At 42.7% G+C, this 22440-nt stretch overlaps 1 protein-coding gene across 1 annotated transcript in view; it reads left to right on the top strand.

The window, feature by feature from the left end:
• The window catches only part of noxa1 (NADPH oxidase activator 1), a 34743-nt gene extending 13053 nt beyond the window's left edge, over positions 1-21690 (top strand). The window contains exons 12-16 of the mRNA XM_039802656.1: positions 6588-6694; positions 11276-11436; positions 15261-15369; positions 21243-21366; positions 21533-21690. Of these exons, the coding sequence (XP_039658590.1) occupies positions 6588-6694; positions 11276-11436; positions 15261-15369; positions 21243-21366; positions 21533-21639 (608 nt within the window). The 3' untranslated portion in view covers positions 21640-21690. The remainder of the gene's footprint in view (positions 1-6587; positions 6695-11275; positions 11437-15260; positions 15370-21242; positions 21367-21532) is intronic.
• The last annotated feature ends 750 nt before the right edge of the window (positions 21691-22440 follow it).

Below are 22440 nucleotides of genomic sequence, written 5' to 3'. Positions count from 1 at the left end.
AAAGCATAACTCAAAGCCTGTTGCAAAACGTTTCACACCTGTTGTTCAACCAGGAAATCGTATCAAAACGGTGCACACTGTTTTGAGACTGAACATGCCCCTGGCTAATCAAGTTAATTCACAGGTTGTGATCAGTTTTATAGAGGAACTATTTTCTTTCTATGAAACTACACCCGCCTACCGTATCACTGGCCGGTGCTTGTGAGCGCAAGATATATAGTATAATTTTTATCATAGTGATTTTTTTCTCAGATTTAGTCATCTCACACTGTGTTGAAGGCTGAGATGTATTTCTTTAAGATCTGATAAATCTTTCCATTATGGCTCTGACAGTTGTTTTTAAAGTTTTTGAAAAAAGGACCCATCCGTCCACCCATTAGCATGCAAAGTAGCAACAGTTTCAATGCGCCGACTGTATAATTCAATTACATTTTATTTATAGTATCAAATCATAACAAGAGTTATCTCAAGACACTTTACAGATAGAGTAGGTCTAGATGATACTATAATTTACAAAGAACCAACAATTCAAATAATTCCCCCAAGAGCAAGCATTTAGTGCAACAGTGGCTCTTGGTAGGCGGTGTCTGACGATGCCGGTTGGAGGTACGATGGTCCAGGTACGGTTCGTTCATTTGTTTTTGCTGTCACATATGAAATCGAAAAAACGAGAAAACAACTCCTTTTTCCGTTTTTCCGTTTTTTTAGAAAAACGAAAAAACAAAAATCAAGTCATAATTTCGTTTTTTCGTTTTTCTAAAAAAACGGAAAAAGGAGTTGTTTTCTCGTTTTTTCGATTTCATATGTGACAGCAAAAACAAATGAACGAACCGTACCTGGACCTACGATGAACAGTGGCAATTATAGTGACAATAAAGATAATAGAACTATGACTAGAAATAGCAGTTGTAGTAGTTCATGGTGTAGCAGGGCACTGCAGGGCGTACCAGGGCATAGCAGAGCATTGAGCAGGACCAAGGTGCCACCCTAATCCAAGGAAAACTGCAGTGTGAGAAAACATAAGGGCTCCGGGGAACAAGCTCCCCAGAACTAAATTAGTAACAAGCATTTCTGGGACATGAATGCACCCAGATGGAAAGAGAGAGGAGAGAGGAGCTCAGTGTGTCAAAGGAAGTCCCCTGGCAGTCTAAAACTATAACAGCATAACTAAGAGCTGGTCCAAGGCAAACCTGAGCCAGCTCTATAAGGGTTGGTAGCTGACGACTATGTAGAGAAGCAGAGAGGTGAACACTGCAACTCCTTACTTCCCTAACTGTACATAAGGTTTATCAAAGAGGAGAGTTTTAAGTTTACTCTTAAATGTGGTGACGGTGTCTGCCTCCCGAACCCAGAGTGGGAGCTGGTTCCACAGGAAAGGAGCCTGATAACTGAAGGCTCTGGCTCCCATTCTACTTTTAGAAACTCTAGGAACCACAAGTAACTCTGCATTCTGGGAGCGCAGTGCTCTAGAGGGACAATATGGAACTATGAGCTCTTTAAGATATGATGGTGGCTGACCATTAAACGCTTTATAGGTCAGGAGAAGGATTTTAAATTCAATCCTGGATTTTACAGGAAGCCAATGCAGAGAAGCTAGTACAGGAGAAATATGATCTCTTTTCTTAGTTCTCTTTAGCACACGCGCTGCAGAATTCTGGATCAGCTGGAGAGTCTTAAGGGACTTATTTAAGCAACCTGATAGTAAGGAATTACAGTAGACCAGCCTTTAAGTAGTAAGTAAGTAGTAAACTAGTTAAGACTAGTTTTTCAGAATCGTTTTGAGACAGGATGTGCATAATTTTGGCAATGTTACGCAGGTGAAAAAGGGCTGTTCTTGAGATTTGTTTTAAGTGGGCGTTAAAGGATATATCCTGATCAAAAATAACTCTGAGATTTCTGACGGTAGGGCTTGAGTAGTGTTGCTTTCGTCAACGAAAATTATGACTAAATATCGTCGTCAACGAACCATTATCACGTGACGAAAACGAGACGAGACGCAACGTAAATGCTGGTCATGTGACGATGACTATAATTAAATGTATAATGCAATATTGTTGACAAATAAAAACGAGACTAAATGTGGTTACAAAATAAAAACTATGCTAAAATGTCTCTTCATTTTCGTTGACCAAAACGAGGTGAGTTATTTTGTCTCGTTTAGTCACATTATTATTATTTGCAGTATTTCTGTTTCGTGTGTCTCACTTCAGGGACTGCATCAGGTCGCAAAGAATAGACTAAAACTAAAATTAAAACAGGCCGCCAAAAACAACACTAGGCTTGAGGCCACAGCAATGCCATCCAGAGTAGCTAGCTATATCATTAGATAATGAGGTTCGGAGGTGTTTATGGCCCAGGACAATTACCTCAGTTTTGTCTGAGTTTAACATCAGGAAATTGTAGGTCATACAGGTTTTTATGCCGTTAATGCATACATGTGAGTATTGTTTGAAGACAGCCTTAAAATAATGTGAACCTATCCTCTAAGCAGTGCTCCTTTTAAAGCTGCTGGGGGTTTAATGAAAACTGCAGCTTCTAGACATTAGAAAACAGCTGTGTTTGTTGACATTCATTATCATTAAGTTAATGTCAGAATGAACAAAAAATACAACTACTAAGTGTTTCCTACGGTGGCCCTGAGAGGCCACAGCACGCAACAATAAGACAACACGTGCAAATAAACCACAGCACGCACTAATAAGACAACACGTGCAAATAAGACAACACGTGCAAATAAGACAACACGCACTAATAAGACAACACGTGCAAATAAGACAACACGTGCAAATAAGACAACACGTGCAAATAAGACAACACGCACTAATAAGACAACACGCACTAATAAGACAACACGTGCAAATAAGACAACACGCGCTAATAAGACAACACGCACCAATAAGACAACACGTGCAAATAAGACAACACACACTAATAAGACAACACGCACTAATAAGACAACACGTGCAAATAAGACAACACGTGCAAATAAGACAACACGCACTAATAATACAACACGTGCAAATAACACAACCGCACCTAATAAGAGAACACGCCAAATAAGACAACGAGTGCAAATAAGACAACACGCACTAATAAGACAAACACGTGCAAATAAGACAACACGTGCAAATAAGACAACACGCACTAATAAGACAACACGTGCAAATAAGACAACACGCACTAATAAGACAACACGCACTAATAATACAACCGCGTGCAAATAACACAACCGCGCACTAATAAGACAACACGTGCAAATAAGACAACACGTGCAAATAAGACAACACGCACTAATAAGACAACACGTGCAAATAAGACAACACGTGCAAATAAGACAACACGCACTAATAAGACAACACGTGCAAATAAGACAACACGCACTAATAAGACAACACGCACTAATAAGACAACACGTGCAAATAAGACAACACGTGCAAATAAGACAACACGTGCAAATAAGACAACACGCACTAATAAGACAACACGCACTAATAAGACAACACGTGCAAATAAGACAACACGTGCAAATAAGACAACACGCACTAATAAGACAACACGCACTAATAAGACAACACGTGCAAATAAGACAACACGTGCAAATAAGACAACACGCACTAATAAGACAACACGCGCTAATAAGACAACACGTGCAAATAAGACAACACGCACTAATAAGACAACACGCGTCAAATAAGACAACACGTGCAAATAAGACAACACGCGTAAATAAGACAACACGCATTGCAACAAAGACAACATGCACTAATAAGACAACACGTGCAAATAAGACAACACGCCCTAATAAGACAACACGCACTAATAAGACAACACGTGCAAATAAACAACACACACTAATAAGACAACACACACCTAATAAGACAACGCGTGCAAATAAGACAAACACGTGCAAATAAGACAACACGCACTAATAATACAACACGTGCAAATAACACAACACGCACTAATAAGACAACACGTGCAAATAAGAAGACGGTGCAAATAAGACAACACGCACTAATAAGACAACACGTTACAAATAAGACAACACGCGTGCAAATAAGACAACACGCACTAATAAGACAACACGTGCAAATAAGACAACACGCACTAATAAGACAACACGCACTAATAATACAACACGCGTCAAATAACACAACACGCACTAATAAGACAACACGCGTACATAAGACAACACGTGCAAATAAGACAACACGCACTAATAAGACAACACGTGCAAATAAGACAACCGCGTGCAAATAAGACAACACGCACTAATAAGACAACACGTGCAAATAAGACAACACGCACTAATAAGACAACACGCACTAAGAACAAACGTACGCAAAATAAGACAACACGTGCAAATAAGACAACACGTGCAAATAAGACAACACGCACTAATAAGACAACATGCACTAATAAGACAACACGCGTTAAATAAGACAACACGTGCAAATAAGACAACACGCACTAATAAGACAACACGCACTAATAAGACAACCGTACGCAAATAAGACAACACGTGCAAATAAGACAACACGCACTAATAAGACAACACGCACTAATATGACAACACGCACTAATATGACAACGCACGCAAATAAGACAACAGTGCAAATAAGACAACAGCGTGCAAATAAGACAACACGCATTACAAATAAGACAACCGTTGCAAATAAGACAACACCTGCAAATAAGACACCACCGCAAAATAAGACAACACCTGCAAATAAGACAACACGTGCAAATAAGACAACATGTGCAAATAAGACAACAACTGCAAATAAACCACAGCACACACTAATAAGACAACACATGCAAATAGCCCACACCACAACGAAGAGTGTTTCCAGGGGGACACTTTTAAGTGATGCACATGTGCCTCAACCATTGGCTGCGGTTACGCAGACAGACCAACAACAGGACAATTTTAACAATTTTCGCCATTTTATTCATCACTAAATTCACTTCGAACAGCGTTTTAGGGGGAAAAATGAACTCTTTAGATTTCGAATATAGGCAGTCTTGCGAAAATCGTTGCCGAATTGACAATTTGTTTCAAAGTTTTCGGAATTGAGTAGCTCCATAAAGTGACGCGACAGCCAGCTACGCCTGCCGGGCGTAGCTCGTCGCTCGAACAGTGTCCTGCTCAGAGACCCGGCTCTAAGCTGGAGGTCTCTCAGACCGCTCGTAAATAAGAGGCTTTTATTTCGCCGTTGATGGATTATTTGTTTAAGTATCACAACACATGTCCATTTTAAGAGTAACCTGTGGTTAGCTGCATTTTCGGAGTTAAACTCCACAAAGCGCTTGCAGGCTTAACAACCCGCTGGCCGGCCGTCTCACACTCACTCAACACACACACACACACACACACACACACACACACACACACACACACACACACACACACACACACACACACACACACACACACACACACACACACACAAACACCCTACTTGTGCCAGACTGCCAGTAGGCTACATTCATTTAAAATATTAAACATTGCAGTTGGCGCTGAGTGGAGCGTTGGTGGCATTGATTCTTAGGTTCATCTTGCTACCGTAGGACACTTCCGGGAATCAACTCCCTGACCCTGAGTTTAATGGACGACCTGCTCTACCTACTAAGCCACAGTCGCCCAGTTTATCATCCTACAGTGTCTCTAAAAAGTTAATAATGTACAGGATATACATTGAAACAAGTCTACAGCCATGCTACCGGCTCTGTAAGTGGTGCTTTGACCTAAATACAATAATATTAAAAACGTATTCAGAAGTGAATTTAGTGATGAATAAAATGGCGAAAATTGTTCAAATTGTCCTGTTGTTGGTCTGTCTATGTACCGCAAAGCCAATGGTTGAGGCACATGTGCATCACTTAAAAGTGTCCCCTGGAAACACTTCCGTTGTGGTGTGGGCTATTTGCATGTGTTGTCTTATTAGTGTGTGCTGTGGTTTAATTGCAGGTGTTGTCTTATTTGCACATGTTGTCTTATTTGCGCGTGTTGTCTTATTTGCGAGTGTTGTCTTAGTAGTGTGTTGTCGTGCATTTGCACGTGGTTGTCATATTTGCACGTGTTGTCTTATTAGTGCGTGTTGTCTTATTTTATGTTGTCTTATTTGCACGTGTTGTCTTATTTGCACGTGTTGTCTTATTAGTGCGTGTTGTCTTATTTGCCGCGTGTTGTCTTATTAGTGCGTGTTGTCTTATTAGTGCGTGTTGCTCTTATCGTGGTTGTCTTATTTGCATCGTTGTCTTATTAGTGCGTGTTGTCTTATTTGCACGTGTTATCTTATTTGCGCGTGTTGTCTTATTAGTGTGTGTTGTCTTATTTGCACGTGTTGTTTTATTAGTGCGTGTTGTCATATTTGCACGTGTTGTCTTATTAGTGCGTGTTGTCTTATTTGCACGTGTTGTCTTATTTGCGCGTGTTGTCTTATTAGTGCGTGTTGGGGCCACCGTAGTTTCCCCCTTAAAATTATGTATGCATGGAGGAACAGACTACCTTTCTACCTGTTTACCTTCCATTAGACTTGTTTTGTGTGTGCTCAGACTGTACCCGTACTGTGTTTTCCTTGCAGTACGTTTTACCTCAGACACTCCACCTCCATCCTACACTACTGCCACCCACGCACCACTGGCAGCCTCAGAGCCTCCCAAGGACCCAGCCAACGCAGCCAGCGACCAGGTAATAGCTCCCTCTGAAAAGCCAGATTCATCCGTGGAAGCTGAAACTTTGAACGCTTATGACACACACACACACACACACACACACACACACACACACACACACACACACACACACACACACACACACACACACACACACACACACACACACACACACACACACACACACACACACACACACACACACACACACACACACACACACACACACACACTTTCCTTTTCTTTCTACCTGATCTAAATATAGAAGGATTGTGTGGACTTGTGAAGACATTTCTTTGTAAGGTTGAACTTAGCAGGGGGAATGCTGATGTGTCCCGATTAAGTCACTATGACGCTCAGGGGAGGCAGAGGTAGCCTAGTAAGCGTCTGGATATAAATATTCATTTCTGTTTCTGCATGCCACAATTACCTGAAGAGATGCATTATTATGTAAAATAACTAATGGACTTGCCACTATATATTCTTGCATTGCCAAAATCTCCACAGCGCTGTGGAGTGAAGTCTGCCTCCACCACCAATACATTCTAGGATAGGAGAAAAAAAACGCTCTGGCTTTTGAGAGGATTTTGAGAACGGCAATACACGGAGAGCAGACATCTTGTGCCACAAGCAGGATGCCAGGCTTTACCCTGGAAATGTACTTTTGTTGATCCAGACTAGCCATGACATTACAGTTTCTCTTTGTCAAGGTTACTCATAACATTTGAGTTTAAATTGATGAGGATGATGCTTTTTCATATCTTCCAGCTCAGAATGAGTGAACCATGGCAACCTGCTGCGTCTTGAAGAAAAGCAGCCTCAGACGCCTCATTTGACCACTTTAATTAATTTGTTTAATCACGTACAACACATGTACGGGGAATTAGTCTCAGTGACATTAATGCAGAAGGTTAATGAAGTTTCATAGTGCTGTAACACTGACAAGGACATCAGGAGCTTTCACATATACACACTACACAAATTATGATACAGTCATTCACACTACTTACTTAACCCTTGTGTTGTCCTTCGGGTCCCAGTGAACCGAAGGACAACACAAGGATTATGTACTTCCGTTTACTTTGTTGAGAATTGCTCTCTAAACAAGGGTTAATACAGCACCTTAGTTCTTGTTTGTACAGCATTTTGGTCAGCTTAAACTGTGTTTAAATGTGTTCTAGAAATAAACTTTACTTACTTACTTTACAAGAAACAGGGTTTAGAGAGCAATTCTCAACAAAGTAAAGGGAAGTACATAATCCTTGTGTGGTCCTTCGGGTCACTGGGACCCGAAGGACCACACAAGGGTTAAAATGTCAGCATGAGACCAAAATTGAATCATCGATTTGGTTTTGTTTCATTTATCCTGATCTCAAGGAAAAAAAGAAGAAAAAAAAAACACACTCACCTAAAGGATTATTAGGAACACCCTACTAGTACCATGTTTGACCCCCTTTCGCCTTCAGAACTGCCTTAATTCTTCATGGCATTGATTCAACAAGATGCTGGAAGCATTCTTTAGAAATGTTGGCCCATATTGAGAGGATAGCATCTTGCAGTTGATGGAGATTTGTGAGATGCACATCCAGGGCACGAAGCTCCCGTTCCACTACATCCCAAAGATGTTATATTGGGTTGAGATCTGGTGACTGTGGGGGCCATTTTAGTACAGTGAACTCATTGTCATGTTCAAGAAACCAATTTGAAATGATTCGAGCTTTGTGACATGGTGCATTATCCTGCTGGAAGTAGCCATCAGAGGATGGGTACATGGTGGGCATAAAGGGATGGACATGGTCAGAAACAATGCTCAGGTAGGCTGTGGCATTTAAACAATGCCCAATTGGTATTAAGGGGCCTAAAGTGTGCCAAGAAAACATCCCCCATACCATTACACCACCACCACCACCAGCCTGCCCAGTGGTAACAACTAACAAGGCATGACGGATCCATGTTCTTATTCTGTTTATGCCAAATTCTGACTCTGCCATCTGAATGTCTCAACAGAAATCGAGACTCATCAGACCAGGCAACATTTTTACTGTCTTCAACTGTCCGATTTTGGTGAGCTTGTGCAAATTTTAGCCTCATTTTCCTATTTTTAGTGGAGATGAGTGGTACCCAGTGTGGTCTTCTGCCGGTGTAGCCCATCTGACTCAAGGTTGCGTGTGTGTTGTGGCTTCACAAATGCTTTGCTGCATACCTCGGTTGTAATGAGTGGTTATTTGAGTCAAAGTTGAGCTTCTATCAGCTGGAATCAGTCGGACCATTCTCCTCTGACCTCTAGCATCAACAAGGCATTTTCGCCCCCCAGGACTGCAGCATCCTGGATGTTTTTACTTTTTCAGACCATTCTTTGTAAACCCTAGAAATGGTTGTGCGTGAAAATCCCAGTAACTGAGCAGACTGTGAAATACTCAAACCAGCCCGTCTGGCATCAACAACCATGCCACACTCAAAGTTACTTAGATCACCTTTCTTTCCCATTCTGACATTCAGTTTGAAGTTCAGGAGATTATCTAGACCTGGACGACACCCACAAATGCATAGAAGCAGCTGCCATGTGAATTATTGATTAGATAATTGCATTAACGAGAAATCTTACAGGTGTTCCTAATAATCCTTTAGGTGAGTGTATATATATATATATATATATATATATATATATATATATATATATATATATTAGGGCTGTCAATCGATTAAAAAAAATTAACTAATTAATCGCACAATTTGCTGTAGTTAATCGCGATTAATCGCATTTTTAAATTGAGACAGAAGCTTGTAGTAATGGATATTTAAATAATGCTAAATCAGTTAACTTTACAAATATGAAGAGAAAACAAACAAGGAAAGGTTCTGCTAAGTTCAGAATGTTTAATATCTTTCAGAACAACAGCAGCAACAATTTGGCTTATTTAGTCCTGCTGAAGGCTGCTGAAACGGCTAGAAACTGTCCGACTTGAGAGCAGATTTTTGTCACCACCCCCAATATTAGCCACATACCTAATATACCATATTCTGAATAATATACAAATGTGTATATATATATATATAGAATATAAATTACAATCTAGGCAGTACTTAATATCTTAAATATTATAATATACATAGTGTTTAATCTGAATGACTAAGCAAAGCACATATATCTAAACACAGAAATGCACATCAATATCAATATCAATGTTACACATTAAACCAGTAACCCAAAACCACAAAGGTGTATGTTGGCCTAAAGGGAAAACATTGAGTGTAGTTTTAGATAGCGACGCTGTGCACAGCAATCCATTACCAATGTAAAGCGATTGACTACATTTCCCTTCCAGCACCGCAACCAGGAAGTAGCTTGTATGACAGTGAGACGCACCAATTTCAAACATTTACTGGAATATAGTCACGGATACTATCGAGTCGACAGCGTTAAACATCAGACTGCAAATAAGGTTTTATCAGCGTGACCAACGTAACAGTTATCAAGCAAACAAATCGCGCACGTACATATCGGCAGCACAGCAGCTTACCGGTGGCGCATCTCTCCTGATGAGACAACATGTCGGAACTAGTACTCGGTCCCGTTTATAGCCCGTGCTCATTCATTTCTGGATTCTAACACATCATCTTTTTTCTCTTTTGGGATCTTACTGGTCCATGTTTCAACTCTTGACTGGCCCGTAGGCCTACTTCAATCAGGTAAATCCCTCCTAGAGTAGCGCCGCCTGCTCTTATGGAGACGTATTACGTTTCTCAGCCGCCACATGAAGTAAACAAACACAGCTGCATTAATTTCGTAAATTTTTTTAACGAGTTAAATATAAAAAAATTAACGTGTTAATTTTGACAGCCCTAATATATATATATATATATATATATATGTTTTCATTTCCGATGGCCGATATACATTTTTTGATTACAACATTAAGATTTCTAGATTTATTATTCCTAGTATTACAATCAACCAATCAATAAATCAAATCACTCAAACAATTTTTTTGTCACATGAGTTCATATAAAATACAATTTTAATGAAATGTTAAAAGAAAACATGCCTGTAATGGGCCAGTACTCCCCATTACTGAGTACCAGCACTTCTGAATTTTGTCCACATGAGCACTCTTACTTGTGATTGTTATCAGTATTATTAATAGGCTAATATTTATACCAAAATAGGCTATATATCATGATTTATTGGAAAAAAACAAGCAATTCTATGTAAAATCAGTCATTCAGCATCCCAATATAGGCAATATGGGATGATTCTTTGTTTCATAACAACATTTTCAGACACTGCAATGATTTTACTGTGAGGTTGGTAGTGAAATAAGTCTCCTTAGATCGAAACGTCAAATAGTCAACTATAGGGGGTTAGCCAAGATATACGTATGAATATAAAAATATAAGACACATACAACGATCATGTCATGCAACTGCTGAATTAGGGTACTGGCCCCATTTTGGAACCAATTCAGCCACTGATAAAAACAACCACTTCATAATAACCATCTAAAAAAGTATTCACACTGATTGGACCAGATCAATATTTATTAATAAAAGCTGTATTTACATGATCTTTTAATGTATTTCTGCTCCTTGTTCACAGCATGATGGTGTAGTTCAGGGAGCAGAGGTGGGCTCCGTGGTGGTGAAGGTCCACTACACGTACACTGTGGCGCTGTCTGTCCCTCTGGACACACCGTACCATGAAGTGAAGGAACGCATCGCACAGAAATTGGGCCAGCCTGTGTCTCAGCTGCGCCTCAGGTAACCAAAGGCCTGCCAGCCCATCTCTGTCTCCTTGAATTTCAACAAGTGATGCTTAATTTCTAAAAAGTATGCTTTTCTTTGTCCACGCCACCCTGTGGGTCCAATATGTGTGGCGGCTAAGAAAACCTAACATGATACATAGGACACTGAGGCTGCAGCTCCACAGACATAAAAGGAGTCCTTGAAAGTAGCAATAAACAGCAGAATATGATTGAGACAGCATCATCATGGGATAAAAATCCATCCATCCATCTTCGTCCGCTTATCCGGTGTCGGGTCGCGGGGGGAGCAGCTCCAGCAGGGGACCCCAAACTTCCCTTTCCCGAGCAACATTAACCAGCTCCGACTGGGGGATCCCGAGGCGTTCTCAGGCCAGGTTGGAAGGCCAGGTTGGAGATATAATCCCTCCACCTAGTCCTGGGTCTTCCCCGAGGCCTCCTCCCAGCTGGACGTGCCTGGAACACCTCCCTAGGGAGGCGCCCAGGGGGCATCCTTACCAGATGCCCGAACCACCTCAACTGGCTCCTTTCGACGCAAAGGAGCAGCGGCTCTACTCCGAGCTCCTCACGGATGACTGAGCTTCTCACCTATCTCTAAGGGGAGACGCCAGCCACCCTCCTGAGGAAACCCATTTCGACGCTTGTACCCTGGATCTCGTTCTTTCGGTCATGACCCAGCCTTCATGACCATAGGTGAGGGTAGGAACGAAAACTGACCGGTAGATCGAGAGCTTTGCCTTCTGGCTCAGCTCTCTTTTCGTCACAACGGTGCGATAGATGGAATGTAATACCGCACCCGCTGCGCCGATTCTCCGACCAATCTCCCGCTCCATTGTCCCCTCACTCGCAAACAAAACCCCAAGGTAATTGAACTCCTTCACTTGGGGTAAGGACTCATTCCCTACCTGGAGAAGGCATTCCATCGGTTTCCTGCTGAGAACCATGGCCTCCGATTTAGAGGTGCTGATCCTCATCCCAACCGCTTCACACTTGGCTGCGAACCGATCCAGTGAGTGCTGAAGGTCACAGGCCGATGATGCCATCAGGACCACATCATCTGCAAAGAGCAGCGATGAGATCCCCAGCCCACCGAACTGCAACCCCTCCCCACCCCGACTACGCCTCGATATCGTGTCCATAAATATTACAAACAGGATTGGTGACAAAGCGCAGCCCTGGCGGAGGCCAACCCTCACCTGAAACGAGTCCGACTTACTGTCGAGAACCCGGACACAGCTCTCACTTTGGTCGTACAGAAATTGGATGGCCCTGAGTAGAGACCCCCTCACCCCATACTCCCGCAGCACCTCCCACAGTATCTCCCGGGGACCCGGTCATAAGCCTTCTCCAAATCCACAAAGCACATGTAGACCCGGTTGGGCATACTCCCAGGCTCCCTCCAGGATCCTTGCAGAGTGAAGATCTGGTCCATTGTTCCAACGACCAGGACGGAATCCGCATTGTTCCTCCTCAACCCGAGGTTCGACTATCGGCCGAACCCTCCTTTCCAGCACCTTGGAGTAGACTTTACCAGGGAGGCTGAGAAGTGTATACCCCTGTAATTGGCACACCCTCTGGTCCCCCTTTTAAAAGAGGGGAAACCACCACCCCCAGTCTGCCACTCCTTTGGCACTGTTCCAGACTTCCACGCAATGTTGAAGAGACGTGTCAACCAGGACAGCCCCTCCACACCCAGAGCCTTGAGCATTTCTGGACGGATCTCATCAATCCCCGGGGCTTTGCCACTGTGGAGTTGTTTGACTACATCAGTGACTTCCGCCTGGGAAATCGACGACAATCCCCTGTCATCCTCCAGCTCTGCCTCTAACATAGAGGGCGTTAGTCGGATTCAGGAGTTCATCAAAGTGCTCCTTCCACCGCCCTATTACCTCCTCAGTTGAGGTCAACAGTGTCCCATCCTTACTGTACAAAGCTTGGATGGTTCCCCTTCCCCCTCCTGAGGTGGCGAACAGTTTTCCAGAAGCACTTTGGTGCCGACCGAAGAGTCCTTCTCCATGTCTTTTCCAAACTTCTCCCACACCCGCTGCTTTGCCTCTTTCACGGCAGAGGCTGCAGCCCTTCGGACCCTTCGGTGCCCTGCAACTGCCTCCGAGTCCTCTGGGATAACATATCCCGGAAAGACTCCTTCTTCAGTCGGACGGCTTCCCTGACCACCGGTGTCCACCACGGTGTTCGTGGGTTACCGCCCCTTGAGGCACCTAAGACCCTAAGACCACAGCTCCTCGCGCAGCTTCAGCAATGGAAACTTTGAACATTGTCCACTCGGGTTCAATGCCCCCAGCCTCCACAGGGATGCACGAAAGCTCCGCCGGAGTGCGAGTTGAAAGTCTGTTGGACAGGGGCCTCCTCCGAGCGTTCCCAATTTACCCGCGCCACGTTTGGGCTTACCAGGTCTGTCCAGAGTCTTCCCCACCCCTGACCCAACCCACCACCAGATGGTGATCGGTTGACAGCTCTGCCCCTCTCTTCACCCGAGTGTCAAAACATACGGCCTCAGATCAGATGAAACGATTATAAAATCGATCATTGACCTTCGGCCTAGGGTGCTCTGGTACCAGGTACACTTATGAGCATCCCTATGTTCGAACATGGTGTTCGTTATAGACAATCCATGACTAGCACAGAAGTCCAACAACAAACAACCACTCTGGTTTAGATCAGGGAGGCCGTTCCTCCCAATCACGCCTTTCCAGGTATCTCCATCATTGCCCACGTGTGCATTGAAGTCCCCCAGCAGAACAATGGAGTCCCCACTGGCGCCCCATGCAGGACTCCACTCAAGGTCTCCAAGAAGGCCGAATACTCCGAACTCCTGTTTGGTGCATATGCACAAACAACAGTCAGAGTTTTCCCCCCCACAACCCGCAGGCGTAGGGAGGCGACCCTCTCGTCCACCGGGGTAAACTCCAACGTAGCGGCGCTCAGCCGGGGGCTTGTTAGTATCCCCACACCCGCCCGGCGCCTCACACCCTGGGCAACTCCGGAGAAGAAAAGAGTCCAACCCCTATCCAGGAGTACGGTTCCAGAACCGAGACTGTGCGTAGAGGTAAGCCCCACCAGATCTAACCGGTAGCGCTCCACCTCCCGCACCAGTTCCGGCTCCTTCCCCCACAGAGAGGTAACGTTCCACGTCCCCAGAGCCAGCGTCTGCCGCCCGGGTCTGGTCCGTCGAGGCCGCTGACCTTCACTGCCACCCATGTGGCAGCGCACCCGACCCCAGCGGTTCCTCCCACAGGTGATGGGCCCATGGGCTGGAGATGGGAGCCACGTAGCTTGTTTGGGCTGTGCCCGGCCGGGCTCCGTGGCAAACCCGGCCACCAGGCGCTCGCCGACGAGCCCGCCGTCTGGGCCTGGCTCCACACGGGGGCCCCGGGCTTCCTCCGGGCAGGGTCACTCCATCTCTACCTTGTTCTTCCATAGGGTTTTTGAACCATTCTTTGTCTGGCCCCTCACCTGAGACCACTTTGCCCTGGGAGACCCTACCAGGAGCACAAAGCTCCAGACAACACAGCCCTCAGGTTCACAGAGACACATAAACCTCTCCACCACAATAAGGTGATGGTTCACGGAGAGGATAAAATATATTATAAAGGGATAAAAATAAGTTACAGAAACCTTACATGACTTCTAAGGATCAATAAGAATGGGACCAGTTCATTTGTTTAGCTGTTGAAATAAAAATAGGAGCTTATAACAACAAATAGCATGCATCAGAGCCCTGCTTTGATGCTTGTAATCATATTTGTCATCCTAGAATAAAGTTGCACTCCCCCTCACCACTACTGCTCTCTTTCTCATCAGATATAAGCAGCATGGTTCCCGGGTGCTGATACCTCTGGGTGGGGAGGTGGAGCCAGGCCGCACTGTGCAAGAAGTGGCTGAGGCTGGCAGAGCTACCCTGTGGTGCCAGGTGAGGATTTAAATTCACAACTACACATGCATCAGGGCTTGAAATCAGTTGCAGGGTTGTAGGGGTGTGTCCGAGGGTCGCAGCTGTCCCCTGCCAGATTTTCCAACTACCATTATTAAAGCTGCACTAAGTTTTTATAGTGGATCAAAGATGGGATATCCTGTTGGCCAAGATGTTAAGGTGCTGACCATAAACTGTAACGTCCAGCTTTTTTCAGTGAAAATCACTAAAAACCCACTGAACACTACCTGCCCAGCACCACAACAGCAGACAGACAAAACCAGAGAGCCAAACAAGTAAGAACATGTATCCCAATGAAAAGAAGTAGTACTTGAAGTTAAGAACATTGCATCTTCAACATTGCACTGGCCACTCTCCACTGAGCCTGTGCCCCCATTAGGGTTTGGATATTGTTTGTTTTTTTCCCCCGATACCGGTACTTAAATCCATCCATCCATCCATCCATTGACATCCGCTTATCCGGGGTCGGGTCGCAGGGGCAGCAGCTCCAGCAGCTCCAGCAGCTCCAGCAGCTCCAGCAGGGGGCCCCAAACTTTCACAAGCCACATTTACGAGCTCTGACTGGGGGATCCTGAGGTGTTCCCAGGCCAGGGTGGAGATATAATCCCTCCACCTAGTCCCAGGGATTAAAGTGAAAAAAAATCTTTTGACTGAACTTTTTTCAGGCCAAGTCATAAGATGTTCACATCTACCTATGCAGATAGCACCCCTTTTGCGATTGCGCCCTATTGGTTTTTAACAAGATGCAAACAGCAAAGTGAACAATATTTCAGTACCATCCCACGACTAACCATTGCTGTTCTTTTCTACTGCAGCAATCATATTGTAAAAAGGCTTTACCTTACACTCTATTTATTACTTCAGGCCAAAAATGTTTAAAGGGAGATATTTTTTATTGTTAATATGCAATTCAACACCACCTTAAATCTATAAAATCAAGTTTGCAAGACTTCCGGGTTTTAATACTCTTTTATAGCAAAGTTAGAAGTTGACTATTTTAATTGCATGAATATTTTATGTCAACATACAGTCATAACCTACTGTCGTTAAAAGTGAAACCAAAATAGACTATAAGGCTGTCTGTGCGTAATACATGGATTTCTCGGCAACGTCATCACTGCTTGCGCACGCAACCAGGGGGCACAAAGAAGATGTGTTTCGTGCAGCTAGTAGTAGTAGCAGCATAGCGTAAGTCAAAATGCCAAGGAGTTGTTGCGTACAAACAGAGCCAGTGATGGGTGCCTGATGTTTAACATACCTAGGGGGAAGCATGCTTTTGCCAAAAACCGGCGGAGGTTATGGCTTCAAGCCATAAGAGGGGCAGATTGGGGTCATATGCAAGAGTCAGGCTCCCATTGTATCAATCAGAAAAGTTGCAGCTTGTTGTTGTTCAGCTAAGTAATATCTACCTGTCAGGGCTGTGGTACTCGAGTCCGGACCATAGACAGTTAAAGGTCCGGACTCGAGACAAGTTTAGACTGCTAGCTAAAGCTACGCCAATGTTTTGCAAACGTTAGCGCAACAGCGTTAGCCTAGCCTGCTAGGTAAATATTACGACTGCCTTCGGAGTTTCTTATATATGCGTTGACGTTGTCAACATAAGACCTGTGGCGTTAGTGCTCCTTTTGTACCATAATTTTATTGAATGAAATATTAAGCTTCGCTCCTATGAGATGGGTGGGTTTTTATTACGTTACACACAAAGCTAACTGGCTATACTTAGCCTGTACGTATGCTAGCGGATATTAGCTAACGTCGCCGAGACAGCAGCAGTAGAGTTTCGGCGAGCTAACTACGACAGTGTTGTCGCCCTCTCGCCCACAGTCAACCTCTGCTGCTAAAAACAATCAACCTGCAGTGATGTTTTGAAATGGAGACACACATATCGTACCTTTTCCCAGAAATCCTGGTCATTATTTTAAGGCATAAACCAACCATAAGGGTACACTCAGGGGTAACCCTGCTGCTAAAATTGGCTATTACATTAGCCTAAAATGATAATTATAGCCATACATATATATCACAGTAACACTGCAAAATTAAAGACTGACAAACAGATCCAACTAAAATCATGCTTTATTGAGTCAGCAGTTATATACAAACAATAAAGAAAGCTTAAATACTTAAGGTTGTTGCAGTAGTGGACCAGCTCACCAATCTGGCTTTCTGCCCATGGTATGCGCACGCACCTTGTAATGTTTGTATACAGGAAACCCGTGTATAGCACAAACACGATTGACCCTCTTAAACAACGGTTTGCGATAATGACAAATAGTCTATAGCATGATTGTATTATTATTATTATTATTATTATTTTAAGTTAACACGCTCAGTCAAAACCTTCCGTCGCAAATTGTGAAAGATTGTTGACATGTCTTAACAGATGGGATAATAAATTGCATTCAGTACGGTTTAAGTTAAGTTAAATTTAAGACCTTTTTAATACCACCTTGGATGAAATTTAATGCCAACTTCAAATGATACCGTCAAATGTGCGCTAGCATGTTGGCTGCGTTTCAAACATACCCTAACAAAGGTGGAGCACCGCCGACACCGTCATTGTCTTATTCACAGCCCTCTCTCCATTGCTAGCTGATCAGGAACCGGCAGGCGGGTTTTCCAGCTCCCCCGTTTCATTACCGCTAGACTGACTCGCACGCTGATCCGCTTGTTGTGCTAACCTCAGCCACATTGCTCTCAGCCTTGTCCGCCAGCCGGTCCGCATCTGTGGCCAGACCTTTAGACACTTGCCCATTCTAACCGACGAGCTATCACTATATTGTGTCATTATTATAGTCTAGCTACATCCGTGTGTCGCGCACCCCGCACTCACAATCGATCATACCCCAAAAAGTTCAACAGATTGGCCTACCTTATCAGCTTGTGTCACTATAATCCAAAAACTTTTAGACCGTTCTTTAGTTCTCCAGACGTGTGTTTTTTAAGCAAACGGGCTAATGAGACAAGCGTGCACTACTACAGCTACAGCATAAACAAAGCAAAACTCATGGCTGACGCATCTTCTTGAGCTGTCACTGATTGAGACACAGGAAGTTCTCAAAAATATTATTAGGTCTGTAAACATTAAACATCACAAAATTCACATTCATTCACGGACAAAATATTTGTAGTTGCCTTACAAAAAGAAAAAGAAAAGTGATACAATGTTATGAAAATGGTTTCTGTTCCCAATCTGAATTACATTATCTAATCTCTTCCTCTAGAGGTTCCTCTGTCATATTTTAAATAATGTGACTGGATAAGGACATTTATATGGAATGGTAAAAAAAACAGCTACATTTTAATAAAGGGAGAATAGAGGAGGTTTGGGTCTACCAAAGATGTTGTATTACTTATATGCTTTTAACTTAAGGCATTTGGCCCACTGGTCACTTCCTCCTGAGAGAGCCGCACCCTGGTATTGTATTTTTTGCCCCATTATCACACTTACAAAGCCTGTCTGTCAAACTGTATTGTGTGGCAAAAACACATCCTTAAAAGTCGTTTGGACCAAAGTGGCCCGACTGTTTGAACTGGATCCATATCTATATACCTCTTCAAGTATTTGGCGAAACCCAAAGTTATGTATTGATAGATCTCCCCTTTTTTGGAGGAATTAGTTGGAAAAGGGAATTGTTACACTAGGTGATCTGTTTCTCGTGGCATATTGAAATCCTTTGAGGATGTGGTACAGCAAATTGGAATTCCAATTCAATTTCTCAGATATTTGCAACTTCGTCATCTTTGAGTGGGGATTTTTGGATCCGGTTCTTCAGCCCCGAAGGCCTCAGCATGTTTAGATAAGGTGTTGCTGAAATATGGAAAAAGTCATGAGGCTTCTCGGTATTATTTTCTGCTTATGCAGAACCTGGGAGATGGAGCCTGGACAGCCCTCAAGAAGACATGGGAAAGGGATCTTACATTGGATGATGAGTGGGACAGAATTTGTAGGAATATTAAAACTATGTCACGCAATGTGAGGGTGCGCCTCATCCAGTTCAAGATTATGCATCACTTCTATCCGACTCCCTCCAGATTGTTTAGACTTGGATTGAAAGACACACCAAATTGTTTGAAATGTAAGACCGAGGACGGCCAATTTCTTCATGTCCTATGGTCCTGTGATAAAGTCCAGGAATTTTGGACAGGGATACATGATAATCTATCGGATTACAGAGACCCAGGTTCCATTCAGCCCAAGATTATTTGTTCTAGGAGATGGATCAACCCTAAGCGGAATAGATAAGCACAAGTTGAGTCCAAACTAGTTTAATGACAGCCGGACATATTCTTTTAAGAGAATGGAGAATGAAGGGGTGCCTTCAATTCAAAAGTGGGCCTGTAAGATGGCTAGTGTGGCGGTGTTTGAAAAGATGTCAACGGTTGTGAACGGTTTGCCAGGCCTACACAGAAAATTGTGAAAAGTACTTTCTGGGGGGCTCCTAAGAAGCTTTGTGCTGGGGAGAGATGTGTATGATGGGCTTATGGTGTTGTCATTATACATATGTTTATTTGGTTTACAGTTGTCTGTCTATTTTGTTATTGTTTTATGGTTTTATGTATATTGTGGTTATTGTGTCATTTTTTTTTTGAAATATGTTTATTAATTTTCAAGAAAAAGAAGAAAGAAGGCGGAAAAAAAAATAACAAAGAACACATAACATACAGAACATAGCACATCTTGAATTACAACAATATTCCATTCTCATATTTAAGATGGGTGCTATAAACAAAAACATCTAAAAGTAGTAAAAGTAAATTAATTTGACATATATAAAATCACATACTCATTTGCACAGTCAGGTTTTATACAATAACCAATGCCTACGAGCTCACACTTTTAAGGTAATTCAGTATCGGGTCCCATGTTTTATCATACTTGTCTCCTCATATTCATTATAGAATCTCAATCTTTCCAGATGTAAATAAAGTATTTGACAATTCTCCCAGCCACAAATTATATGAAGGCACATAATCAATTTTCCATACACATAAAATCAACTTTTTTGCAATCACCATCCCAAATTGAATGGCTCTTCTTTCAAATTTATTGACGGAGGAGAGGACACTTGTGACCCCCATGATCGCTACCAAAACCAAATTTTTTAAGTGTAAACAACATATAGGGCCATTCCACCTGATCAAAAATATGCTGTGCATCTAAAGAAATTATTACTGTCTCTACAGTGTGTTCTCCGTACAAAATATGGAACAAGCGGTGCAAATTAAAGTACATATACCTACCTGGCATGAACCCTGTTTGGTCAGGATGAATAATAGAACAAATGTGCTCCTTTAATCTATTGGCTAAGAGTTTCCCAAGAATTTTCGTTTCGATAGGTAGCAGGGAGATAGGACGATATGATGAGACCAGGTTAGGATCACGTCCAGGTTTGGGTATAAGTGAAATATTGGCCTTATATAAAGTGGGAGGCAACCTAGAGCTCACCAGGGAGTGATTCAGCATTCGTAGGATAAGTGGGGAAAGTTTATGGCTAAGTACCTTGAAAAATCCGATACAAAAGCCATCTGGTCCTGCTGCCTTATTGTTGGGGAGAGAGGAAATCACATCTTTTACCTCACTCAAATTGCTATCTGCATCTAGTGAGGAGGAAGATTCTTTTGATAATTTAGGACCAGATTTTCAAAAAAAATTCCATAGCTCCTGGATCAAATCCACCCTGTGACTGATAGACCTTTTCATAAAAATCAGCAAAACATTCATTATTTAAAAATTGCCAGTATTTGTCCTGCCTGAAGTAACATTATGTATTTAATCATTCCTCTAGGTAATCATATAATGTACAGCTATGCTAATAAAAATTTCTCCTCATTGTGCTATTTTATTTCAGACAGAAGATCCCCTGGCCAACCGTCCTATCCTCTACCAGATGGTGGCGCTGTATGACTACAATGCTCAGGGCACAGAGGACCTGGAGTTCAGCGAAGGAGATACTATCGACATCCTGGGTGAAGGTGAGGCTCTGCAGGTCAACCTCATATGAATTGCTTGTCAGTGGAATTATAAAGTCTTTTGTTTTTGTCAGGCACTTTAATTTGAAATGTTCTTAAAGACCTTCATACTCTGTTCAGATGTGAGTCTCACTGCCTCTTTATCTTTCTCTTTCACACTTTCTTATAGTTAATGAGGAGTGGCTAGAGGGACACTGTGCAGGAAACATAGGAATCTTCCCCAGCTGCTTTGCCTACAGCGAGAACGCCAACATCACCCAGAGCCCCGAATTATAAAAGCAGATGTGTTACTGTCATCTCTAATAAAATTATCTTGGTGGCACTTCACACACTGCAAAATTTTTCATTGTGAATTTACAATAAATAATTGGATAAATTTTGCATGACTTTCACAGTAAGGATTACAGCAATATACTGTGAAATATACTCACAGCAATTTACTGTAATTTTATATCTGTGATATTACAATGCATTGTTGTAAAAGCACAACTGTATACTGTAACTTCACAGCTTCAATGACAAAGCAATTACTGTGATATTACAGTACATTACTGGGGAATTACAATCTTTTGCTGTACATCATTACAACAAGGCCCTGTACTTTTACAGTGTGTACTGTGAAAGTAATGTACAAGTTGACAATAATTTACTGTGAATTTACAATGTATACTATGGAAGTCATGCTAAAATTGTCCAGTAACTTACTGTAAAAGTAATGCAGATGAAGCTTCCATTTACAATCATTGTACAATTAACCCCCTTCCCCCAACAAACAACTCTGAGGTAAAGTCAATGTTAGCCCAATGGCATATTTATTAACAAATACATATTTTTCAATGTACAGCAGATGCCAAGAACTTCAAGAGTTCAAGAAATTCAACTTTCTAGTCATAAAAGCCATCTTAAAATGCAGAAAATGCAGAGAAATTGTGCAAACTTGCAATTCAACTACCTGTATCACAATTCAACTATTCAACTAGCTGTGTCACAATAACAGTAATGGACAGGATGGGAATGAGGCCTTCATGGCAAGATAAGAGAGCAAGGGAGAGAGCGATAAAGGAATGTCGTAAAGGG

Source organism: Perca fluviatilis, chromosome 6 (assembly GCF_010015445.1).
Source record: "Perca fluviatilis chromosome 6, GENO_Pfluv_1.0, whole genome shotgun sequence".
Lineage (NCBI taxonomy): Eukaryota > Metazoa > Chordata > Actinopteri > Perciformes > Percidae > Perca > Perca fluviatilis.
Note: the sequence above shows the minus strand (reverse complement) of the source record. Positions and strands in the feature narration are given on the sequence as shown.